General features: G+C 41.6%; 2 protein-coding genes across 2 annotated transcripts in view; both read left to right on the top strand.

Annotated features, from left to right (window-relative positions):
• Positions 1-5,993: 5,993 nt before the first annotated feature.
• Positions 5,994-20,502, top strand: LOC306920902 (MOB kinase activator 3B). Its single transcript, XM_079497882.1, has 4 exons — positions 5,994-6,095; positions 8,912-9,829; positions 14,168-14,370; positions 19,270-20,502. Exons 2-4 carry the CDS (start codon positions 9,412-9,414, stop codon positions 19,297-19,299), a joined length of 651 nt encoding a protein of 216 aa, XP_079354008.1. The 5' UTR covers positions 5,994-6,095; positions 8,912-9,411; the 3' UTR covers positions 19,300-20,502.
• Positions 20,503-27,344: 6,842 nt separating this feature from the next.
• The window catches only part of epb41l4a (erythrocyte membrane protein band 4.1 like 4A), a 39,185-nt gene continuing 39,131 nt past the window's right edge, over positions 27,345-27,398 (top strand). Inside the window, exon 1 of the mRNA XM_079496489.1 lies at positions 27,345-27,398. This exon is cut by the window's right edge and continues 332 nt beyond it. The gene's annotated coding sequence lies outside the window, so the exon portion shown is untranslated.

Raw genomic sequence — 27,398 nt, 5'->3', positions numbered from 1 at the left:
AAAAATATATATTTCAATTTGTGTCCCTTCTCTAGATGACCTTTAAAAAGGTTAACGTTGCAAAAAAGAATAGCATTGCCTCTAATTAAGCCTGCATCTTGTCATACCTATTCTTCAACAATAATACGTTTAAAAACTTAAGTTATGCTTCTATATTGATGTCCTTTCCGATACCTATTCCTCAGCTTTCCTGCTGTCTGTCTCCCCAATGCTATCTCCCTCTCTTTTTCCCTTGAAAGTATCGTCAACAGGTGCAATTGATTCTACAGGCATACAATGCAGACCACTTTTACAGAATATGACTTTCAAATGAGAATAGCCATAATCATAGTATTATTTAGTAGAACTGGAATTTTTATAGTACGCTACTTTATGTTTGAATAGTTTTATTTCAAACCTGTGTCATAATTTGTCTTTTTGATAGTTTTATGATCGAAATGAATATCCAAAAGCCCTTATGTTAAATACATTATGTATGAATAATTAAATATTCCATTACAAGCACAGCAGTAATAATAAGGTAAGCAGAAACCAGACACACAACACATGGCCACAGACGACCGGGACCATTCACGTCCATCTGGGACCCAAATCCTGGCTGAAATTGGGGTAAGTAGCCTACAATGTTCCAGTCTAGTCCCATGGAAAAAGGCTCATTTATTTTTGGTCATGTAAGGAGTCATGACAATAAATATTTTTTGTCAGCGACATGTTTTAGCAGGACACACTACTTGTTTATATATATTTTTTTGAGTGGTGCAACCACGCCAAGGAACAGCAATGTCCGTGTTAACCTGTGTGACTGACTGAGTACCAGTAGGGGCAAAAGTGGTGCTGTTGTGCCAGAAACAGAGAAAGAGATAGTGTTGCACTGTTGCCAAGTGCTAATTACAGAGAGAGAGAGGCAGGGGGAGAGGGGAGTTGCACCACTCAGTTCACACGGGTGTGATTTTTTTTTTTTTTACAAAAGCATAATTCACTCATTAGGCCTATAGCCACAGTTTCAAATGGAATGTTTTTACATCAGCAGATCCAACATCAGGTCATCTTGGTCTGAGTTGTTGTCTCTCCTCGATCAATAAGTCCTTTTCTCACAGTCAGGGACAGGGTTGGGCCTCCTCCAGCTCTCGCTTCGCCAGGACCACGCAGACCTCGTAAACCCTGAAGGAGGCGAAGGCTGCAGCCACTAGGCAGGACGCTCCCAGGATCAACCACCAGTTAAAGAAGCCAAACGAGGCTCCCTGCGGACGGAGGAGCAACACAGTCGGACTCGTGTACAGACATAATGGCTACTCTGCATAAACCACAGCTAGTAGTTTGATTTATGCTTAACCCATTTAGGCCTGACGTCGAAATTAAAAAAAATGTCTTCAAAATCCTGACAGTTTTCTGAAAAACCGTATGTTTCTGTATCCGTGGTGCTCAGTATTTCATGTCAAGAACCCCAAAAATGATATGTAATAGCCTCCGCCCCCCATCTGAAAATATGTTCTTCCAGGGAATCTACTAATCAAATGATTCCCGAGCGCGGCGCACGCTGCAGCTCACCGCTCCTTGGCTGCGGCTCACCGCTCCAAGAGATGGGTCAAATGCGGAGAACAAATTTCACTGCGGTAACGTGTGTGACAAAACGTATGACTTTGACTTTAACCTCACAGAAGCAAAGATATGAGTTAAAATGTTCACTCTGTAAGTCTGTATTAATATATATTCAGGCACATTTTCACAAATTTTCAAAAATAGCAGACCTACAAGTTCATAGCACGGCACTCGGTGCCGCGCTATGAGCTTGTAGATCTGCTATTTTTCAATAGTTAAAACACCAAAAGGGGTTCCCGCCCAAAATGGCTTAATAAAGGTATAGCGTACTGTAGGAGTGTGGCTAAAATGTTTTCACCTGCCATGATATGCAATACAGTTGGCGTGTCACAGGATAAAGAGCTGATAACTCAAAATGAATTAAATCTTTCGCGGAATAACAACTCTACAAAACTAGAAGTTTTAACGAAAAACATTGTTTTCCCTCTCAATAGTAACTGTTGTTGATGTGCCCTTTTGAACAAGACAGGGGCAGCTCCAATGTGTAAAAGTTCTGGTTACCTTCACAATGGAGAAGAGTCCAAAACACACCATTAAAATCATGGAGATGATCTGGACACAGATCGGAGGGCTAGAGTCATCAGCCATGGTTGGTCAGTGTGTCAAATCACTCAATGTCCAGTCTCTATTTTTCTTCCTATACCTATCCACTTTCCTGTGTGTCTTTCCAAATAACAAAATGACTGATGTCTTTCTAACTAACTGTCTTGACCGTTTCAATTGTCTCCTAATCTAACCGTTCATGTTGTGGCTTGTACAGCCTGCAGATGTCGAAGGGTGTGTAGTTTGTTGAAAATGGATTATGGGTCACAGAAGCACGGTTACGCTCGTCGTTAAAGCATTACGGCCAATGATGATGACACGTCGTAAGGGTTGTAGGTTTAGGGTGTACCTGGATGCAGATGTTGAAAGGTCATGGAGGATTATACTGTAGATGCTATCAGTTGTACATTTGAAGGCCGTAGTTGTTCAGGGTTAGTTTTATGGCGTTACTGTTTCAGATTAGAGATGGAGTGTGTCATAGGCATTACAGTGCATAGTCTTTCTTACAGATTTCGGTTGCAGTCATTTAAGGTTACATGCTTTTAAGGTTAAAGTATTATAAGGGCCAAAGTTATACAGTAGATGGTTATCATTGGATAGATTTGGTACCTGAAGAGCTCAAATTGCTTATAAGCATTTAATAGTAAATGCAGAGTGACACCGTACTGATTTTGACTGTAATTTGTTGGTCTTCCCTGCCATGTTTGGATAATTGGTCATCTTTGGCGAGAGACACCGTAGTATACAAATGTGTCTGTATTTTTCAAATTTCACTACCTGCTGTAGACTATCGTTTTAACTGCTTGTCCAAATTACAGTCACTGAAGATAGTCTCTTATTTCACACAGTTACAGTCAGACCTTTCAAATGATTTGCACTCTTTAGTCATTCAGGCTCTCTGGACAAGCCCCTTGTCTGCAAAAAAAAAGGGGGGGGGGGGAGTTTAAATTCTGCTTTTCATCTACAATTACTGTATTTATTGATTTCAGCCATTATACATCTGAACTGTCCCAGCCTTCAGTGTAATAATTGATTGGTGAATATCATTCACACTCGCAATGGCTTTTAAGAAGCTTAATATGATGTGAGTGGTGTGACGTTGAAGAAGCTGAATAAGTAAACAAATTGTTAACGGTTCATTCCTATCAATGTTTTTGTTTTCTACTATATTGTAAATAAATGTAAAAGGAAAAACAGGTCTTATTAACAGATCGGGAATTCGAAATATATTGCCATGATTTCTATTCAATGTTGCTACATTATTAATTATTAATTAATTACACTTTAACTGCGTAGAGATAAACCTATTGAACTGCTCATGTAAAACAAAAGCAAAGAAAATGTGTTAATGAATAAATAACAAGTTGCTACTATACCGCACCTAGATCCAACATTACTTCATACAGGCATATCCATATAGTGCTTGTTGGGTGCAAATATAAATGTCACTGGCTGAATAATCCTTTGTAAAATGAAAAGTTGGAAAAAGGTGCAAAAGAGGACATTTTGAAATGGAAACCAAATATCTATTCTGATTTCTTCTGTGCAAGAAGTAAAACGGCCACAAACGACCAAGGCAGGTTAGGAGTAGTCTTTGAGGTGAACTGTGTTCACTTTAATAGGGTTTATATAGAGTTTGTGTTGAGAGCATCTAATCCACAGTAAATCTAAATACTCTGCTGAGAAACCCCATCTTACCTGGTGATTTAATCAATTAACCTCTTGGCTAAGAACACTGCACAGTCAGTGCATACAACGGGACCTCGCTTTTGGCTTATTCTACAGACAGACACATCTCTCAAAAATATGACAAACTATATTCAACAAAGTTTGGGAAGAGAAAAGTAGCTAGATAATGCATAATGGGTAGAGGGGGTATCACCATTTCCATCCTGGCCTGCACCTCATTCATGTTAAAGATCCTTTTGCGGGGCAGTTCTACGTTTGCGTCAATGACAGATCCACTTTATTCTAATCTGTTACTAAGTGTGATGAGAATTCAAGAACGTTGGTGGATTAGCAATGAGGTGTGTGGGTGGGTGGGTGGGTGGGTGGAATGAAAGTGTGTGTGTGTGTGTGTGTGTGTGTGTGTGTGTGTGTGTGTGTGTGTGTGTGTGTGTGTGTGTGTGTGTGTGTGTGTGTGTGTGTGTGTGTGTGTGTGTGTGTGTGTGTGTGTGTGTGTGTGTGTGTGTGTGTGTGTGTGTGTGTGTGTGTGTGTGTGTGTGTGTGTGTGTGTGTGTGTGTGTGTGTGTGTGTGTGTGTGTGTGTGTGTGTGTGTGTGTGTGTGCATGGTTACACACAACCAAAAGTGGTTATGTGTTTGTGTTGTTTATCTAATATCCAGGCAATCAGAGAGTGCAGTCTGAGTCGCTGTAGCCTAAGAAGCTCAATGAAAAGTAATCCATTCAGAAAGGAGGGGGGGGGGGGGGGGGGCTTTCTCTTCATGTCATGCTATTTATTACTTTATCAATTATGCTATAATAGTTTGTTTATAGTGTCAGATATCACTCAACTATAAAACATAAAATCCTTTCCAACATGCAGCTTTCTTGGTGTAAATTAAATGGGCAAAAGTACACATTAAATCTGTTATTTTGCACACTTTGATTGATTGAATAGTTTATTGAGACAGAAATGCAAACAGCAGTACAGTCAAGCACTTGGTCTAAATCCCTTTAGACTCTAAAGGGCTATAATAACACACACACACAAAAACATTCAGGTCCTATCATGTATTCAATTCATAAAACGTAAAGAAAATAACAAGATTCAATATCATCACAAAATATAAAACACTACACGTAACATTATCAAACCAATCTGTATGGTTGATTGATTGATTTTAATACTTTATTAGACAGGAATGTAAACGGCACGAATTACAGTCAGACACCTGAGCTAAAAGGATAACACAGAAAAGTCATGGGGACTATAGTTGTTCCCATTGCGGTCCTATGTATTAATAAATAAGTAATACCGGTACGGTACATTGGTCCAGGCAGCAGCAGGCTAAGTAATACAATACGTATATCTGCATTTCAATCAAATCCTGGGAAGAGAGCATAAAGGTGCTACATAAAGGTTGCATTGCAGCTTTAAAACCAAAAGTCCAAACGACAGCATATGAATGTTTGTGCGATTTCATACATTCTCCAGGAGATGGTGCTGTTGACGATGCCAAACACACCATTGCCTGCCTAATCGCAGTAGTAAACAAACCCGCGTTCTAGGGCGAAAATTAACGATTAAACTAGTTAACATCCAAAAGTATTCCAAAGAGGAAGACTATACGTATTTAAGGATAACTAGAACACTACACTGTGTGTGTTTTTGTAGCAAATAATCTGTTTACATTTACATACATCGTTATTCATTGTCTGGAAGGGTAAAGTCGTAAAGATCCGAGGTGGCTTCACGGCACAGTCAAATCGGGATATTTCCGTTCTGCAAGTTAAGACTTAGTAACAAAAAGCTAGACAGGTGGAGGTGGGTGATATGGCAATAATTACTATTAAAGTTCATCCTTTTTCGATTGAGTACAAAATAATGACCCCAAATGGAAACAACAAGCCCCATAGGTTTTCTTAAATCCTCTAGCAAAGCTAAGCAGACCTTGTAATTTGGAACTGTACTTTCCTGTGCTTCTCTTTCACTTTCACTAAGTTCGCCAATTAAAATAGCTTAACAGGTCAAACCACCCCTAGTTTTCCAAGACTGACAAGTCTGGTTGACATTTTCAACCTCGGCTAACATGTTTCTCTCATTGCATCACAAACATCCCGTTACACATAGAACGCATCATCCCCCCCCCCCCCCCCTATAGAAGAGTCAGTCTGGAGGAATGTTGTATCTTCGAACTGTACTTGTCGACGCAGGTCTGCGACTGCGTGTGTGTGTGTACTGTGTGTGTCCGGCGCGCACTGGATGTGGATGTGTTTTTACTGCTTTTTGAGGTAAGCACAGTATTGATTTATTGACATTGTAACTACTATGGCGGTTTTAAGCCCATGGTCTACACTACACGGCGCCTGTTTCAACAGTACGTGACTTACTTTGTTCGTGTGGCATAGATTATAACCTTAGCCCCATATGTGCCCTCTCCCTACGCTCATTCTGTAGCTCCGAGATGAGGTCACAGACAGAAACACCTCCCACCCCGTTCAGAAACGGCGCATGTTTCCACAATTCCCCATTGCTTACCCTTTTCTTAACAATGCACCAAAACCTTGAAGTGACGTTCCGGGTTTACACTAATTTACCGTCAACAACGCCAAAGAAAATCCAACTAGCGATTTGAACCGAGCCTTTACGAAGAGAAATTTGTCAGTCGCTTCCGTGTTTATCAAGGGATTGGTGCGTGTGCGCGGGCATGTCGAGTGAACTGAAGTCAGTTGGACATTTTCGACGAGGGGAGGCGCCGGGGAGGCGCTAAAGCTTTTCAACTTCCTTGAAAAACATGCTAAACAACCGCTGTAACGCTCGTGTAACCGTTTAAAGTTGGATTTTCTTTGGCGTTGTTGACGGTAAATTAGTGTAAACCCGGAACGTCACTTCAAGGTTTTGGTGCATTGTTAAGAAAAGGGTAAGCAATGGGGAATTGTGGAAACATGCGCCGTTTCTGAACGGGGTGGGAGGTGTTTCTGTCTGTGACCTCATCTCGGAGCTACAGAATGAGCGTAGGGAGAGGGCACATATGGGGCTAATTATAACCTGTGAAGCTGCATTTGGACGTAATTGTGACGTTGCTTTTGTTGAATTGCTGCTTGTTTTGTTGGATTGGAAACATTGAGCCTTTAAAGTGCTTGTCCTACTGCTTAGCCTAATGCGTATTAGTATTGGCGACCTATACGGCTACATTTACATCAAATCAAAAACAGGCTTTTACTTTTAATACACTTTCCACTTCAGGTTCTATTCTATTCATTTCCCATTCTCTTTGTGGCAAGTGTATGGCTATGATTTAAAGATCGGGGACGGACGGGGTTCTGTTCTAAACGAAACCAAAAACCACATGTAATAACGCATACTAACTTCCACACGGGGTTAAACTTGTGTTGAAAGAAGTCTTGTGACATAAAGTTGCTTAACTCTGGTGTAAAACGGCATCTATGCTCAGTAAATGTTCCCTGGATTAAACAAGATTAAAGTAGAAATATGTGCTCCTCAGAGCACAGGTCTGCGCCAGGCCAAGTCAGTTACTATGGGTCAGCAACAATGCAATGATGAAAAGCTAATAGCCTAAACCAACAGACATTTTCTAAGTCCATGTAATTGATCCACAAAGTGATTGTAAACACAGGTCTGATCTCTGATTTAATGTTACAGTATCAAGCAACCAAAAGGCTTACAGGATAGCCTATGTGTCTGCTCTGTATCCATTGGAGCCAGATTCATGTTGACAACCAACATCATTAAAACCCATTTTGACCTGAGATCAGATTCTAAAAATGTCTTCTACATCCTGACAGTTTTCTGAAAAAGCTGTTTCTATGTCAGTCGTTCTTCGATTTTTCAAAAATAGCAGACCTACAAGCTCGTAGCGCGCCACTCGGTGGCACGCTATGAGCTTGTAGATCTGCTATTTTTCAATAGCTAAAGCATAACATAATGCTAACACCAAAAGGGGTTCCCGCCCAAAATGGGTTAACATCAATTCCCTGACAGACAGACTGTCCAATGAAGTATGTGGCACAGTTTGAAGCAAAATACTGGGTTTTGCAAAGAAAACGCAAAATGGTTGTGTACGGATTAATGAATCCATGGGATTTTGATTGAATTTTGATTGTATGAGCTCCGGTCAGTTTATGGTGTGTGTGATGTTTTGACAAAAATATCCAAAGATTTGCTTTGCTATAATCAACATCCTGGTGGCGCTATAACAGGCCAATGTGAGAAAACGTTTGTTTCGGGCCGATTGGTCCAACGGTGCCGGAGATTAGCTGCACACAGACGGACGGGCGAAAACATAGTCTCGGCCACACGTTGGGCCTGGCGGAGGCAACTAAAACTAGTCTAAACTGAACTATACGTTGTTTCTATTTCTAAATCTCAATCCTGTACAGACCTGAATTCTGAAAGAGGATTAGGTTTTGTTTTCAATCAGAACAGTGGAAACTCCCTCTCTCTCTCTCTCTCTCTCTCTCTCTCTCTCTCTCATTAATGCATTGTATATTACTCAGCAAAACACTGTATACTCAGATGCATGTTGAAACTTCACAACAAATAGGCCTGGACACGCACGTGTGCACTGCACAGATGCACACATACAGTACTCACACTCACACACACACACACACACACACTCACTCACTCAGTATGTCACAATAATACACACACTGTACAAATACACATATATAACTAGACACAGAGACTCATTGTTCTATGCTTCACTAACCCATTCAGGCCTGTCGTCGAAATTAAAAAAAAAAGTTTTCTAAATCATGACAATTTTCTGAAAGATTTGAGGCACATTTTAACGATTTTTCAAAAATAGCAGACCTACAAGTTCATAGCGCGCCACTCTGTGGCGCGCTATGAACTTGTAGATCTGCTATTTTTCAATAGCTAAATTATAACATAATGTTTAAAACACCAAAAGGGGTTCCCGCCCAAAATGGGCTAATACTCAACACTTTCCCACTGCCAGATTGTGCAACATCCAGCACAACATATTGATATTCAATTCTTCCATCAGGCTGCAGGCTAAATATGTTTTATGATTATATATTTGTGTTTATTATAACCCCAAACTGTGTTTTCATCTCAACAGGACAAGGCAGCGTGTGAAGTTCCAAAAGGAGAAACGCAACGGAGAGAAAGAAAGTCGGAAGCTTTTGGACTATCGGCCCAGTTGGAATATTTGTTCAGAGCTTAGAATCCCAGTGTTTGAGTGACCTCTTGATGACCATTCGGTCACTGAGGTGAAGCTGACTGCATTATCTTTCACAGTGATTGATATTTCACTTCTTTAGCTCATGTTACTTCTTATCTGGAGTGAATTACGTGAATTGAAAACGTAGAATTAAGTGAAATGTCCAGATTATGAACTTTACAAGCAATTGCAACACCCTCTAGAGACCACGATGCCAATGGCTACATTATTCTTGTACTAAATAATGATAATGGGATAGGACATGGACCCAATTTCTTCACTTTGAATATCATGGATGTTTTCCTCACAATATTGCCTTGATTTACTTCGGTGGGCCGTCTGAAACGTATTTTCCGAATATACTTAATAATAATTCCCATCGATCGCAGACCTACACCATGTCCGTCCACCTAAAACAAGTCTTCCACAAGGACAGAACCTTCCGGCCCAAGAAGAAGTTTGAGCCGGGCACGCAGCGCTTCGACCTCTACAAGATGGCCCAGGCCTCGCTGGACTCCGGCGTGGACCTGCGGGCCGCAGTGCGACTGCCGCACGGCGAGGACCTGAACGAGTGGGTGGCGGTGCACGTGGTGGACTTCTTCAACCGGATCAACCTGATCTACGGGACGGTGTGCGAGTTCTGCACGGCGGAGTCGTGTCCCGTCATGTCCGGAGGCCCCAAGTACGAGTACCGCTGGCAGGACGACCGGCGGTACAAGAGGCCGACGGCGCTGCCCGCTCCCCAGTACATGAGCCTGCTGATGGACTGGATCGAGATGCAGATCAACAACGAGGACATCTTCCCCACCAGCATCGGTGAGTTTAGTTAGTTGGGGGGCCGAGTGGAATAGCAAGAGAGTGGCGACACGCTTTGATCTCGCCGCAAAGCGGGTGACTATGGGGTATAGTTCCATGGAACTATTCTATCTCAATGGGATAGTTCCAATGTTTGCAAACATTGGAACTATCCCATTGAGATAGAATGAGCACTTCCGCATTCCATTGTTACAATGGGAGTCAACGCTAGTGTCGCTATATTACTATATTACTCTGGTAATAGCTTTGTGGCCAGAAGGGTGTGCCACCAGTGTAGATTCCGTCGACTAAAACTAAGACGAAAAATGTTCGTCGACTACCTTTTTTCCACTGACGAAAACTAAATGGAAACTAAATGAAAACTAAGCTATGATGACTAAAACTAAGACTAAATATACTGACAATTTCGTCAACAAATAAAAACTAGACTTTTAGGAAGGGACTAGTGGAGAGATCCAGTATAAGTCATTTTACACTTGTTTGCATGCTGAAAATAGCAGAGCTTGTAGCTCATGCATTGTGAGCTTGTAGATCGGCTATTTTCAGTAAGTGTAAAATCAGCCATTACGACGGCATCAAGGCCCGACAAAATACATTTTAGTCGAGTAAATCACCTGTAGATTTAGTCGACTAAAATCTTATGATATTTATATAAAACTAGAACATTCCGGGTGACTAAAATGTGACTAAAACTATGTGAAAACTATTCAAGAGACTATGACTAAAACTAAAATACAAATTTGCTGCCAAAAACAACACTGTTTGCCACTTGGATTCCCTGTGTTGTCTGGGAGGGAGCACATGAGCAGAGGAAACAACGTCAAGCAAGTGTCTCTCAGTAACTACTGTACTGGCGATGTGCTCTTGAGCAAGGCAATTTTAGCCCTAATTGGTACTGTAGACTAGAGTGGAGACGAGAGGCTCAACAGCAGAGGTGTGTTATTGTGTGTGTGTGTGTGTGTGTGTGTGTGTGTGCGTGCGTGTGTGTGTGTGCGCATGCGTGCGTGCGTGCAACGGAATATAAAAATAGAGCATTCACGTGTCTTGAGTTCTACCGGGGAGAGCGTTGACTGTGGTCCACAAGGCCTTCACCATGACAGCCAATATGTGCAGCTAAATATGTGTGTGTGCTAGTATTGCATTTTATGCTGAGGAAAATAAAAAACAGCCCCCTCACGCATTAGAAACTCCAGTCACTAGTCACTTACGTGTTTTCAGTGAAGTTAAAAATGGAGTTTGAAGTTACAATGGGTTTATGGTATAGGATGGGGGATGTTTCTGATGAAATGCATAATCAAATATCTAAATTTTGAATCAAGCCATTTACAAACTGTCTAGTGTCTGGGGTACACACAAAATCCCGACCTAACATTAAAAAATGACCCCAGAAGCATTTCAAAGTGAAATACCCCTTTAACCCATGTTGACCTGGGAACGATTCTTCAAAAACCCATATTTCTATGTCAGTCGTTCTCAAACATTTTCATGTCAAGGACCCCCAAGATTATATGTATTTGGCAGCGGACCCCCATCTGAAAATATGTTGTTCCACGGACCCCCCCAGAAGCAAGGATTTGAGTAATAAACGTTCGCTCTGAAAGAATATATATTCAAAGATTTGCGTCACATTTTTACTATTTTTCAAAAATAGCAGACCTACAAGCTCGTAGCGCGGCACCGAGTGCCGCGCTATGAGCTTGTAGATCTGCTATTTTTCAACATCTAAAGTATAACATAATGAGTTGGGAGAGTGAAAAGACAGGGGTGTAAAAATACCTGCCGGTGATAAAAAAAAAAAGGAGCTGTGGGTGGAGGGGTAAGGATAGTTGAGAAGAGTAGGGGAGAGGAGAGGAATGAAGTCAGTTGGAAGAAAAAAGAGCTCGAGGAGGTGAGAAAGGTATCGATGTCTTCAAACTCGTCAATTATGTAGTGACACTGACATCCGATACACACCAACACATAATGTAGACACTGGACGGACACACACACACACACACACTCACACTCACACTCACACACACTGTACATGTGCTATTGCCAAAATGTGTTGACATATTTCAATTAACAAACGACCAAGGCAACATGGAATTTAAATATTGCGGAACTTAAACTTGGCTTAAGAAACTAGCTGTTTGTCTACTGTCTGTACACGGGAGAATACACACACACACACACACACACACACACACACACACTCACTCACTCACTCACTCACTCACTCACTCACTCACTCACTCACTCACTCACTCACTCACTCTTTCTCTCGCACCTGGGATGTACCTAAATAACCAAAAAGTATCTCTATATCTCTCTCTCTTTCTCTCTCTCTCTCTGTTCCACTTCCTTCATCTTCGCCTCGTCACTAAAATGCATTTTAGAATGTCGCCTGTGTAAAGATGCCAGTTTGTGTAGATTCCCGAGCCACCTGTAATAAAACCTCAGAAGTGCACATGGACCTGCTGTGAGGACAGGATCAGCTACACTGAATTTGCCAACTTGAATATAGCTAGCTGTTTATTCTTTGTATTGCCGACGGGCTTTGCGAGAGAGACTGGCTACATTTGCTTGCTATAGTTAACTGTAGCTTAACCCATTTTGGGCGGGAACCCCTTTTGGTGTTAGCATTATGTTATGCTTTAGCTATTGAAAAATAGCAGATCTACAAGCTCGTAGTGCGCCACCGAGTGGCGCGCTACGAGCTTGTAGGTCTGCTATTTTTGAAAAATCGAACAACGACTGACATACAAACAGCTTCTTCAGAAAACTGTCAGGATGTAGAAGACATTTTTAGAATCTGATCTCAGGTCAGAATGGCTTAAGCTAAATTGAGGTCACCTCAATAGCGAGACTGAGGTTTATCCATCGTCGAGCATGCACTGGACATCAGCCGGGGTCAGTTGTCTAATCCTGCTCCTATGGAGAACTAGGCCAGCCAGAGAGCCCTTGACTCACAGCCCCCTCAGCCATAGCTTAGTCTCTCTCTCTCTCTCTCTCTCTCTCTGTGTGTGTGTGTGTGTGTGTGTGTGTGTGTGTGTGTGTGTGTGTGTGTGTGTGTGTGTGTGTGTGTGTGTGTGTGTGTGTGTGTGTGTGTGTGTGTGTGTGTGTGTGTGTGTGTGTGTGTGTGTGTGTGTGTGTGTGTGTGTGTGTGACTGTGTGTGTGTGCACTGTCGGCCACAGAATACTGTCCTATGGCATTTCTGCTCAGTTCCATATATTTGATAGCAATTGCCAATTATATGAGATCTATAGAACCGATACTGTGGCTATGAAAACTATATCAATTTCCTTTACTGTGAAGCAAATATTGTTATGCTACAAATATGTGCAATGAAAAATGTATTTATTTGTATCTCTTCATTTATGTTCAGTTTTATAGAGAAAAGGAGAATAACTGTTAAACTATTAAATTCAGATATAGCAGAGAAAGGTTTCACCCATTTTTCTTTCTTTTGTGTTAACCCATTTTGGGTGGGAACCCCTTTTGGTGTTAGCATTATGTTATGCTTTAGCTATTGAATATAGAGAATAGCAGATCTACATGCCGCGCTATGAGCTTGTAGGTCTGCTATTTTTGAAAAATTTAAGAACGACTGACATAGAAACATAGCCTTTTCAGAAAACTGTCAGGATTTAGAAGACATTTTTAGAATCTGATCTCAAGTCAAAATGGGTTAAACCGCCACTCTGCCACACAGTGGGACAAATGTTACTCAGACATTATCTTTAGATTGTATTTATGGGAGTTGAGAGCAATACTACTGCCCACCAAATTAGTTTTAAAGTAAACACACATGATTTGGTCTCAGAATCCTCCACAAGTCTCTTTTGTGCATTGAATTCCTATAGTTAGAAGTCTGTTTTCTCCTCCTTCCGTGCTTCTTTACTGTTTAAACTTTAACCCATTTTGGGCGGGAAGTTAGGCGGGAACCCCTTTTGGTGTTTTAACTAAGCATTATGTTATACTTTAGCTATTGAAAATAGCAGATCTACAAGCTCATAGCGCGCCACAGAGTGGCGCGCTATGAACTTGTAGGTCTGCTATTTTTTTTAAATCGTAAAAATGCGGCACAAATCTTTGAATATATATTCTTTCAGAGCGAACGTTTTTTAAATGTTGACGTCAGGCCTCTCGGTTTTCTCCCTCTCCAGCGTCTCTCTCCTCTGTGTGCCTATGCCCCGATCCTTCATTCCCAGTTACTATTCTTCCTCTTTATCTTAATCCTTTGCTCCTTCACTCGCTCCGCTAACCTCTTCCTCTCTCTCTTTCCAACTTTAGCCTTTTGCATTCGTCCGTAATCTAATGTTGTCTCTCTCCGTCTCTTTCGTCTTTCCCACCAGGTACGCCGTTCCCAAAGAACTTTGTGTCGGTGTGTAAGAAGATCTTGTGTCGCCTGTTCAGGGTGTTTGTCCACGTCTACATCCACCATTTTGACAGAGTCCTTCAGATGGGAGCCGAGGCTCACATTAACACCTGCTACAAACACTTCTACTACTTTGGCACTGAGCTCAACCTGCTAGACCGCAAAGAACTGGAACCTCTGGTGAGTCTCACCAAATTCACTCTCCACTTCAAATGCCTTGAATTTGACCCTGTTGTTGTAACAGGGTAGCCTACCTATCTATGTCCTCATCAATATTATTTGCTGTTTAAATCGCTGGTGCGTTGCCATCACCAGTTAACACCCCGAGCGGCAAGGACGGAGTTCTCCGTTCAAGGACGGAAATTGATTAAAAGGACCGACATTTATTGATATCAAAACCGATCACATAGCTCCACAGGCAAGGAGCGATGCACTGTTGCGCAACATTCAATGTTATTTCCTGGTGGGACGTCATCGGAAATGTCCCCCCCCCCCCATTTTAGCCGATGAGACCGAAAATCTTAACGTGAATAACTCTTGATCTAAATCATTCCGTCCAATTCTAAGCAAAGATTATGTGTTATCGCGGTTGCGTCGCTAGTCGCGTTAGAATGAATCATACCTCCCGTTGTTGTGGCTCGCCTCGGGGGTGTTTTGGCTACATCTAGCTACTTCAGCTACATCCGGGATAGCGGCTGGTGCGTTGCTAAATGTGCTCCGCTGCTATAAATCGCTGGGCGCTCTGATTTAATGGATTAAATAACCCCGGGCGTTCGGCGTGTTTTAAATAGGTGCAAAGGAAGAGGGGGCTACTATAGTTTCATAGAAAAAAAATCTGGATCTGTTTCTACTTCATTAATATGGACTTATGGTTCTCAAAAGAGTTTAGAACATTCAAACGCCACACACCTGCAATACGAGTTTGAACACGTCAAACCCTTGTCGACGCTCTAAAATAGAACTGTGCTCTGATTCTGAAAGACGCGTCAACAGGTTTAGACGCGTCCACTTGATGCCTGCAGTGGTGGCTACAGCCATTTCAAACAATGCGTGTGTTTGATGACGCTTTCAGTGTCTCGGGGCCATGAAATAGCAGACCTACAAGCTCGTAGAGCGCCACTCGGTGGCGCGCTATGAGCTTGTAGATCTGCTATTTTTCAATAGCAGACCGAGTGGCGCTCGTAGAGCGCCACTCGGTGGCGCGCTATGAGCTTGTAGATCTGCTATTTTTCAATAGCTAAAACATAACATAATGCTAACACCAAAAGGGGTTCCCGCCCAATATGGGTTAAGAACGACACAAGGCTGCTGTTGCAGTGTTGTTTTCGTCGACTAAAACTAAGACGAAAAATGTCCGTCGACTACCTTTTTTCACTGACAAAAACTAAATGGAAACTAAATGAAAACTAAGCTACGATGACTACAACTAAGACAAAATATTTATCGACAATTTCGTCAACAGATAGAAACTAGACTATAATGTTAGGAAGGGACTAGTGGACAAGAGATCCAGTGTAAGTCATGTTACACTTGGTTGCATGCTGAAAATAGCCGATCTACAAGCTGCGTTGTGAGCTTATAGATCGGCTATTTTCAGCAAGTGTAAAAATTACGGCGGCATCAAGGCCCACCAAAACACATTTTAGTTGACTAAATCAACTGTAGATTTACTGTAGTCAAATAAAACCGCCTGACATTTAGTTGACTAAAATTAGACTAACACTAAAACATTCTAGGTGACTAAAATATGACTAAAACTAAATTCTAAACTATTCAAAAGACTATGACTACAACTAAAATCAAACACTGGGCTGTTGATGGGACAGACTGGCTATGGGGGGGGGGGAACAAACTGGCCACTAACTTCCAGGTCAAACCTGCCTGCCCACATTCTCTGATGCATTCTGATTGTAAAACTTGTTTGCATAGTTGTAGCACGTAGACCTGTGTCAGATAAGGGTGTGTGTGTGTGTGTGTGTGTGTGTGTGTGTGTGTGTGTGTGTGTGTGTGTGTGTGTGTGTGTGTGTGTGTGTGTGTGTGTGTGTGTGTGTGTGTGTGTGTGTGCGTGTGCGCTTAATACTTCCTTAATTGCCTCTAACTCTTGTCTAACTCATCTCTTCATCTACTCTGTCACAAAGCAGTGTAGCTGTATTTATTATTATTATTAAAGATGCTATAAGCAATAATATGTAAAGATTTTAATGACCTTTTTCTTTTTTTCTTTTTTTGTCAGCAATGAGTAGAACGCTCCCAAAAAAATGTAGTCTCTGTGACACATCTAGGGGCCGTAATCTGCATTCAAAGATTTTCCTAGAAACTTTTTCATTGGTCGATTTGCCTGTCTGCTTCCTGATTGGTTAGTCATTGCGACCGGGTTTTTTTCGACCAATGACAAAGCTTCTAGGAACATCTTTGAATGCAAATTGCGGCCCCTAGATGTGTCACAGAGACTCAAATGTTGGGAGCGTTCTACCCATTGCTGGCTGTCTGAATACCAAAAAAATAAAAAATAAAAGGTCATTCAAATATGACATCACATATTGCTTATAGCAGCTTTAAGTCACTCAGTTTATCAGAACAATCAGTTTTCTGAAAAACGTATCAGTAGTGCACTGGTGCTCAAACATGTTCATGTCAAGGACCTCCAGAATTATCTGTAATTAGCCGCCGACCCCCATCTGACAGTATGTAGTTCCAGGGACGCCCCCAGAAGCAAAGATTTGAGTTAAAAACTTGCGCTCTGAAAGAATATAATATTCAAAGATTTGTGACACATTTTCACGATTTTTCAACAATAGCAGACCGACAAGCTCGTAGCGTGTCACTCTGTGCCGCGCTATGAGCTTGTAGATCTGCTATTTTTCAATAGCTAAAGTATAACAAAATGCTTAAAACACCAAAAGGGATTCCCGCCTTGAATGGGTCAAAAGCCCAGCTTGATGCCACTGGTATTTGGTACACAGTTCATCCCACAATCTGCCTCTATGAGGTTATGACTTATGTGCAGTGCCCGGTGCACGCTCATATTTTGGCCCAAGGGTGGCACTAGGACAAAAAGGTAAAAATAGTTGAGTTGCGTCTGGCCTAAAGGTGGTGCCAGAGGAAAGGCCATTGAGTCACCAGAATCCGTAATGGCTTTCCTGCCGGAGAGCATGAAGGTTTACAGCGAATTCCATGTAAATCCAGCAAGTACGTTTTTGAGATGAGTTATTTTTAGAAGAAGAGAGTAAATAACAGAAGGATGGACAGAGAGAGGGGGGAACATAATGGAGTCATTGTTGGGCCAACAACAACATGAGTATGATCATAAGAGTTACTCATGACCAGAAACACAGTTCAGTGGTCTAGTATTATACCCATTTCAATCCCCAGTGTTCGTTTAATATTGAATGTGTAGAAATCTACTCACAAAGGTCCATCTTTTATTGAACTACATTCAGGATCTTTCTGTACTCAACAATAACCATGATCAGCATTCTGTAACTATACTGAAATTACATGATAACAGGTAGTTTAACCCATTTAGACCTGACGTCGAAATTTAAAAAAAGGTTCAGTCTGAAAGAATATATATTCAAAGATTTGTGCCGCATTTTTACGATTTTTCAAAAATAGCCGACCTACAAGCTCGTAGCGCGCCACTCGGTGGCACGCTATGAGCTTGTAGATCTGCTATTTTTCAATAGCTAAAGTATAACATAATGCTTAGTTAAAACACCAAAAGGGGTTAATTAATTGTGATACCTGGACATATTTTGAGATATATTAAAAAATAAAGCAATTCATAGTAATGTCTAGTCTTCTATGGATATGTTATGATATATGAATCTGTGAGTAGACGCACACACATGAACAAACACCGATAATATGGTCTGGCATAAATAAATAGGAGAAAGAAAACTCTTCTCTCTGTGTTTCTGGCCTTTGTGGTTTAATGCTCTAATCCAGATTAGAGAGATCTCTACTGTGGTAATCTATAAATCAGGAGTATAGCTTGCACGGAAAACCTTTTTCTGTAATCTGTAAATCTTTATCTGTAGCCAGAGGGGTGGGATGGGTTGGGTCGGGTTGGGTGGGGCTGGGAAAAAAGTGGGCATGTTCAGAAAGCTGTGGTGGGTGTGAAAACCCCGGACCAGCTGGGGTTAATCAGTGAGAACTTCATGGGAACTGTAGAAGCTGTATTATACTAGACGTTAAGGGCCTGTACGTCTAGAGTTCAGTACGTAATAAAACATGAACAGCCATTTAAGGTGCTTTGAGAAGAAGGCACTTTGCTGGGTAGCTCCAACATGTAGCAACTTGTTGGTACTTGGTAGCCCCGCCCATTAAAGCCACAATTGTCACCTACAGTATAAATAACACCATTTATAATGAACTGGCTTCTCACTCATACATCTGTTAATGTCATTCACTAGCAAAATATTAACCTGAGTTACGTATATATCTGCTGCTGTGTCTACTGATGGAATGTATGTTCCACAGTATCCACTAGTATATGTACCCAGCAAGCACGGTCAGGACCTGGACGAATTAGTGACGTCTCTATTTGGGGCCAGATCAAATCAAACCAAGACTATTCAGATCATCTGGCCCAGATTATCACCTGCTTTCAACCATACATAAATTCTGCCCACTAACATGGACGTCCCTGGATGAATCAGAGAGAGTCCGATTGAGTCCAGATGAACTTAAGTCATATCATAACTAGTCAGATCTGACCCATAAGCTATATTATCCCATTTAGGCCTGACGTCGAAATAAAAAAAAACGTGAAAGAATATATATTCAAAGATTTGTGCCGCATTTTCACGATTTTTCAAAAATAGCAGATCTACAAGCTCATAGCGCGCCACCGAGTGGCGCGCTACGAGCTTGTAGATCTGCTATTTTTCAATAGCTAAAGTATTACATAATGCTTAGTTATTTCAACTGGTGAAGACGTCCTGGAAATGACATAAAGATCATCCCCATATGGGCTGTGATCTGGCCTAGTCCTGAACGTCACCGGAGGACGTCATCATGACGTAATTTGGCTTGCTGGGGTATTGATATACTTTACTGTCTCTCTCTCCTATTTAGAAAGAGATGACCCTTCGGATTTGCCACTGAGGAAGCCGACGGCACGGTGTCAGGATCAGGATGGAGATTGTGTCCGTGATGACCTCATTCACAGGTGGTTACCATGGCAAGGACCCGGGCCCGTTAAAGCGAAGCAGGGTCTCCCTTTAATGTGGCAATGTCACACCTTCATCAGTGGTGGAAAATGTTGAGGATTTTTAAACTTGGTTGGGAACGTCACCACAAGAATTCAAATAGACTCCTTCTGAATATACACTAGTGGGATTCTCATAAAGTTCCATTTTAATTCTACCGTAGAATTCTTATTCTAAGGTTCCAATTATCATATAATTGTCTAGAATTATCACACTTCTAGTAGGTAGGATTATCATTGACTTCCCTTTCAAGACTTTTCTAAAAAAAAAAAATAAGAAAAAAAAAAAAAAATCTACAGCCTACACGTTTAAATGAAACTGCATAATGCAATGAAACACTGCGATTTGAAAGTTTTAAATTGAAACGATTTAAATTTCTACTGTACACTTTCTCGGCAAGGCTCCACACTAGCATGTCTAAAGCTATATCAGACGAGGCCAACAAGCTATTCTGCTTTACATCCTTGTATAGCCACAATATGAACATTTAGAATGTCTATGTTGATCCATGCAGGGAGGTGAAATTAATCATTTTAATTGTGTATACAGTAGCACACACAGCCACACACCTCCATTCCCATGGAGCTCAGAGCACAGTCTGACTAAAGAAATGCTGCTCAAGGGCATTTTTTCGCTGGACTGGACACACTTGGACACACTTCCCGTCATGGAGGTTTGAATCTGTGGCTTTTGGAACACTGTTTTCGACTGTTGAACCGTCAAGCCACAAAAAGCATCTATTTTTTTTTTCTCATAAAATATAGGACACATTGGTAGGAGAAGGATTCAATGGATGTTGAATAACAGATGAACAAGTTAGACAAAAATATATATTTAAAATCAACAACTGCTGTTTGATGTATATTATGTTATATGTATGTATGCTAAACTGAAATGTTCTACAAGGTACTATGTGTTAATGTTGCCACTAATGATTATTTTTTTTAATATTATTTGATTAGTCTATGGTCTATGCATTTTTTGTATTCTCTTTATTATTATTTGATTAGTCTATGCAATTAATTGACATAAACTCATAGTAAAATAAGTTAGTACAATATGACGGCTAATATTCACAAGTTATCTGAACCCAAATGGATATTATCTAGTCAAAAACATAACCTTTTACTTCATAATATGGAATAATAATGATAATTCACATTATGGTGAAGTTGTAAAAGAACACATTAGAAATATATACATGCTACTATTACTAAAATGTATTACAATCTATTTGGCCCACGTATGACTCAAAATACCAAATTTGGTGAAAATGTCTACTGTGCCTGTGACTTTTTAGCTTTATAACTCAGCTTGTGATTGACCAAAGTCTTGATCAATGGTGAAAATGTTAACCAAATCTCAATAGACAAACACCTGCTTGTTTTCATTTGTCAGCCAGTGAAATGAGTAAAACGCAATTCAGCATTTAACCCATTTTGACCTGAGATCAGATTCTAAAAATGTCTTCTACATCCTGACAGTTTTCTGAAAAAGCTATGTTTCTATGTCAGTGGTTCTTCAATTAAAAAAAAAAATAGCTATTTTTCAATAGCTAAAGCATAACATCAAACACCAAAAGGGGTTCCCACCCAAAATGGGTTCATCATTATGGCACAGTAATCAGCAAACCTTTCATAGTTTATGCTTGTAAAAAGAAATATGTCATACATTTGTATGAGAGGTACAGTATTTTCATTGATTGAGCTCGAAACGTCGACTTTCGCTTGCGGCATAGTTTCCGTCGATTGCCTAATCAATTATCTGATTAATCACACTGCAGTTTGGTATTGAACATGAAAAGTATGTTTGTATGTTTTTATATACTCAGGTACATTTAGATTTCTTTCTATCTGAATGGTTTTATTCCCATTTAAAATACATACAGTATAGGCCTCTCTGACAGATCACAATAAAGAACTGAATCGCAGCACAGTGGTCAGTGGAGGATGAAATCATATCACAATCGAATATTGTAGCAGCCATTGTAGCAGCCTTAACAAAAAAAAAATCATCAGGTAAAATCTTCAAATTTCACCCACTTCTTTACACCTGTAAACCTGTGATGTGACAATAAAATTGATTCTGATTCTGGCTGCTGTGTCTTCCCAAATGTTAAGGTCTACTGTATGTGGCACTTTTTGATGTTCGCTTTCATGTCGTCCTCATACCATTTCTTTTAACGTCCTGGGACGTGTCCTATATGAGAAGTTATCACTTGTTTTTGTAGCCAAGAGTCAGGCGTTTGGACAACATGGCCAATCCATCTGTGCTGGATTGTTGGGCAATGACTGCCAGTAATGGTGAGGATGTTACGCCTCCTCCAGGACGCTGGTGTTGGAGAACCAAGTTGCCTTTGCCAAGACATCCAGAATGTGCTGTAAGCCCCCATGCCCTCTGTACGTGATTTTGATTCCCTGAGGCAGGTTTTACCCATGCAGTTGAGGGGCAGGGGCTGAAATCCCGTTAAGAGGGCAATTTTGGACAAAAATAGCAGATCTACAAGCTCACAACGCGTCGCAGCGAGACGTGTTGAGAGCTTGTAGATCAGCTATTATCGGGGCGCAACCCAGCACTCTTTAGCTAGTGGAGATGCGGGTGTAACGAGTCATGACATGGATTTCTAAGCAAATTTGTTCAACGCAAAATACTGTGTTCACGTTCAGGAGACTTCGGGGGGGGGGGGGGGGGGGGGGGGGGGGGGGGAAGCAATTCTCCTGAATGCTGCCTTCCGGCATGGCATGGAAAGGAGAGGAGTAGCATTTGCATTTCTTTCACCATGTAGTAAATGCTGCAATCGTGGTCTGGAAAGGGCAGTTGTTTTACAGACGGGTAAAAGGGCAGGGGCTGAAAAGCCCCCTTTGATGTCTATGTGTGCACGTCCCTGCTAGGATAGCAGCAGCAATGAATCGGAGTCGGAGCAATATCCCAATCCTGCTTGACTCCAGTCTCAACCCTGAAGGGTTCCGTTTCATCTCCACTGCCACTGAATACTGTGGATGACATTCAGTCAGTATCCAGATGTATTTTGTCAGGATAGCCATTTTTGGCTGACAGTTCAAAGAGTGGAGGTATATTATGAAGACTATGAATCATGGCAGGTTTATTTTCTTTTGTGGGGGCGAAATTCACTCTTGACACTCGGAGGAGAATGTTTTCTGGCAGGGGGGGATGAGTTCACCAGAACCCGAGCTCGAGTTTTCCCAGGAGGGAAATAACCATGTTCATTTCTGCAGGTGGTCCTTCCTACAGAACTTCTGGTGGGATCTTAGAGTATATATACTCTAAGGATGGGATACCATCAGATCTTGTTCTTTATGTTCCTTATCATGGCAGGTGGTTCTCAGCGTTTTTGGCTGCATGGGGACCCCCTGGAAATGCTTTGCCCCCCTCCCCCGCCCCCCCCCTCCCCACCACCAATACAAATAGACCGCTACAATATCCTTAATAATTGAGAAAATACATCATAAATAAATACCAGATATAATAATTATAAGGAAAGTTTATGCACGTACTATGTGTACTATATGTAAACTCTTCATTTCCATTGTCCAGCCATTCAGTTGCAAAATAAAAAATGAAAATAATTTGGGGACCCCCTTAGGGGTCGCGACCCCCCCCCCCCCCCCCCCCCCCCCTTGGGCTCGTGACCCACGGGTTGAGAACGCCCCCCGAGAGGGGTTGCGACCCACAGGTTGAGAACCCCCCCCTCCCCCCGAGGGGTCGCGACCCACGGGTTGAGAACCCCCCCCTCGAGGGGTTGCGACCCACGGATTGAGGACCCCCCCCCCCCCCGAGGGGGGGGGGTCCAGGTTGAGAACCCCTGGCCAGGTTGAGAACCCCTGGCCTTATGACATGCTGTACCTCTCTCTGACTGAAAGGCGCTCCCTCCCATTCTCTTACTTTACTCTTACCCCAATAACTGCTGTTCAGCATTATTTTGTCTTATATAAATAAAGTTATATTACTTTGTGGATTGTTAAGGGAGTTGGTCAGATGGTTAAGGGCAACCCAGCTCCCATCTAGGGAGTGTTGTCCTTCTAGGAAAGAAGCATATATTTATTGTCCATTGAGCAGCCTAACTATGTAGGGCAGAGGTTTTCAACCTAGTGGTCCTTGAGGGGGTTCCAGGTGGTCCCCACTCCCCAGCTAAATAAAATGGTGAATGGTGCATTTATATAGCACCTTTTATCCAAGGCGCTTTACAGAGATTGTGCATTACATTCACCCATTCACACACATTCATACACCGATGGCAGCGGAAACCATGCAAGGCACCAACTAGCACATCGGGAGCAATTAGGGGTTCAGTGTCTTGCTCAAGGACACTTCGACACTAACTCTGGGGGAGCCCGGGTTTGAACTGGCAACCTTGCGGTTCCCATCCAGGCACTCTACCCCTGAACCACCGCCACCCATGAAGAGTTGGTAACAAAATGAACCCTTGTTGTAGATCTTTAACTCCTGAGAGCGTAAAATGAAACCAAATGGACCCATACGGGTCCATTTGGTTTCATTTTACACTCTCAAGAGTTACATCTGCATCACTAAGTTAATTTACAAGAGGTTACACCACAATTAGAGAATGTCAAATTATTATTATTTTTGATCAACGTTTGTTATCTCTCCTAATGGTACCAACATCGATACAGCATGGTATTGTGGACAAAATCTTATCTGACGACAACAAAATATTCTTTAGTTTAAGGTCTGAGAGGCTAGATCTAATTGAATGGTGGTCCGTGGCTCATAATGCCAATTGAATAGTGGGCCTTGACATGAAAACCACTGATGTTGGGTATAGACATCTTTGTGGCACTCTGTCTTGTATGTATTATGTATTATTTAAATTGTGCTGAGAAAAAATATGATGTGTCTAGTACTATACTAACCTAGCATCACCAGACTTTATATTTCTACCAAAGAAATATGTGTAAATCTGCTCCCATAACACTAGGTGGCGCACTTTAACCGTATACATTGTTTTATATTGAATTATGATGAAAACATGGCTAGCCCTAATTAAGGCTAGGCCAAAACCACGTGTTTACGACCTAACTAAGCAAGTAGAGGCTGTGACACAGAGGGATTGACATTTAATGAATTTAGTTACATTATTTTAATGTTCTCCTACAGATCATGCAAACAGGCAACTTGTAGTAGATTCATTTTTGTAATGTGTCGTAATAGAAAGAATTCACAATATATACAGTAGATATCAGCATATCAATAACTTTCTTGAACTCATAGGTAACTTAATTAATTGAATTGGTGTGTCAGCACCTTGCACTTAAAATAGCCTATCAAATATTAATATATGCATTATGCATTGCAAATATAATGCACTTAAGGGAGAGAGAGAGAGAGAGAGAGTTTGGCCAGTCCGGATGGGCGGAGTCATGCTTGGTTTGAACTGAGATCGAGAGGTGAGAGAGAGAGAGAGAGAGGGAGAGAGAGAGAGAGAGAGAGAGAGAGAGAGGGAGAGAGAGGGAGAGAGACAGAGAGAGAGACTCAGAGAGAGAGAGAGAGAGAGAGATGAGCACACTCACCGCTACTTAGCAACGAGGCTGTTTCTTTTTTTTGTTTTTTTTTCTAACAACACAAGTGGACCTCTCCGCTTTCTCTGCTGCTTCCATGGTGGGGAAATTACGCACAAACGCTACTTTGTATTGTGTGTATATTCGCAACACTTGTTTCGCAGGAGGAGGATGCTTGACAGAGCGCCGCGGCCAACACTTGAACAAAACTCACAAAGTTTATAATAATAATTTGTTTTTATTTTGGGGTTGAGTACCAGCCAGTCACCGCGGTGGTAAGTAGACGTTTGGAGGTATTTAAAGAATGTCTCTGTAATGTTGGTTTAGAATCTTAATGACACGGTTAGTGTTGCCGAGGCTGGAATTTGTGTATAGTGTTTTCTTCCCCGATCGAGGTGTGTGTGTGTGTGTGTGTGTGTGTGTGTGTGTGTGTGTGTGTGTGTGTGTGTGTGTGTGTGTGTGTGTGAAAGATGCCAAATAGACAGATATAGAGACAGGGTCAAAGATGATAAATTGGCAGAGCAGAGCATGGCACCAGCCGCACCACCAGGTCCATTCATAAAGGACCTGCATTTTTCTCTTCAAATGGGGGTCCGTGGGCTAATTATAGTGAAAAGGTTTGGGAACCACTGTTCCATAATACTGTGCAGCTCCACTAGCATAGCTGGGAACCTCGTCTCGGTGTGAGAGGTTCACCCATTTAGGCCTGACGTCGAAATAAAAAAAATGTTCTCTCTGAAATAATATATATTCAAAGATTTGTGCCTCATTTTCACGATTTTTCAAAAATAGCAGACCTACAAGCTCATAGCCCGCCACCGAGTGGCGCGCTTTGAGCTTGTAGATCTGCTATTTTTCAATAGCTAAAGTATAACATAATGCTTAGTTAAAACACCAAAAGGGGTTCCCGTCCAGAATGGGTTGGTTCATAACATCCTCATTCCCACTCAGACTTCTGAAGTGGACTAATTTTACAATGGCCCCTGTATAAAAGTATAGTATAGTGATTACAGAAATGTCTATAAATTCATAATAGTATAGGCCCATAATGCATGACACATCTGTTTTCTTTTTGGTGTGTGTGTGTGTGTGTGTGTGTGTGTGTGTGTGTGTGTGTGTGTGTGTGTGTGTGTGTGTGTGTGTGTGTGTGTGTGTGTGTGTGTGTGTGTGTGTGTGTGTGTGTGCGTGTGTGTGTGTGTGGGTTAAGAGTTATCTCACTATTCTACTGAATTATAATTGTTTTTTTTAGTGATGCACCGAATATTCGGCAGAAAATGGCTAAAAATGCATTTTCGGCCTATTCGGTTTCGGCCCGAATAGGCAGAAAATATATCACCGAATAGTGTATGCAATTAATGCATTCAAAAGAGCTGAATAAATGTTTTATGGACCCATAATAGTGATTATTATTTAAGTAAAGTTTTGCCATAACCATTTATTTTGCCATAAATCAGGTAGCTTTAAGGTGCGGCCATGACAGCAATGGTAGGAAAATATATATATAATATTAATCATATTCGGTATTCGGCTTTCGGCCAACTGTTTCCTATATTCGGTATTCTGTTTCGGCCAAGAATTTCCCTTTCGGTGCATCCCTAGTTTTTTTATCATCAATCTTTTAACCATTTTGTAAGAATGGTAATTTCAGTAATTTCTCTCTCTTCGTTTCACAGAGAGCCGCCGATAACGTGGAGGAAGGACAACAACGTAGGAAGTGAACTTCCTCGAGGTGATTAACCTCAACTCATTACTCGCTCAGAACGGATCTGTTTTTTCAGGACAGACGTCCTTCATGCATCAGGAAACCTCGTGTGAAATGGACGTGGCCGATGGTAGACTGGAATGACCGTGCTCTCTTCTCAGATGGATGTTGTTTTTACATTTCAACTCAGAGAACCCATTGCATCGTTGCATTGCAGATCTACTGCGTTATGATGCGAGTGTTGCGTTGCTGTAGCCTATTTGCTCCTAGGATGCATTCGACGTGCGGCACGTGAACTAAATAGTCCACCGTTACAATCAACTGTTCTTCTGGACTCCTTGAAAACTGGACCACTTCTGAATTTTGTCATCCACCTGCTGTAGGTGTCTGTCCTTTTCTTCCATTTTACTACTGACTTTGAAGCATCGCAGCTGGAAATTATATTTAAATGGATTCTTTGCATTTGAGCCACACAACGTGTTGTTGACTTTGATCAAACCCTGTAGCCGTTTTATCTCCGGAACATGTTTTATTTGGCTTTGTGTCTGTGAGAGCCGGCTGTGTAGAACTCTAAAGAGTTATTGCTTTCCGGGTTGTCATTTGGCTTGACCTTGCGTCCCCAAACCTCATTTCCTGTGGCCGCCGTCATGAGGTGTTGCCTTTCCTGAAAAACTCAACATCTGTGTGCAACAGTACCCGATGACCCTTCTCCGAATCCCAATCCCTTGATTCACTGAGTCCAGTTCTGCTCCTCCA

The sequence above is a fragment of the Electrona antarctica genome, assembly GCF_951216825.1.
Source record: "Electrona antarctica genome assembly, chromosome: 3".
In the NCBI taxonomy this organism is placed as follows: Eukaryota; Metazoa; Chordata; class Actinopteri; order Myctophiformes; family Myctophidae; genus Electrona; species Electrona antarctica.
Note: the sequence above shows the minus strand (reverse complement) of the source record. Positions and strands in the feature narration are given on the sequence as shown.

Excerpts from the sequence above, each read along its gene's own strand:
- LOC306920902 (XM_079497882.1), top strand. The coding sequence starts at position 9,412 with ATGTCCGTCCACCTAAAACAAGTCTTCCACAAGGACAGAACCTTCCGG. Across the intron at positions 9,830-14,167 it reads CATCTTCCCCACCAGCATCG|GTACGCCGTTCCCAAAGAAC; the intron begins GTGAGTTTAGTT and ends CTTTCCCACCAG. Across the intron at positions 14,371-19,269 it reads GCAAAGAACTGGAACCTCTG|AAAGAGATGACCCTTCGGAT; the intron begins GTGAGTCTCACC and ends TCTCCTATTTAG.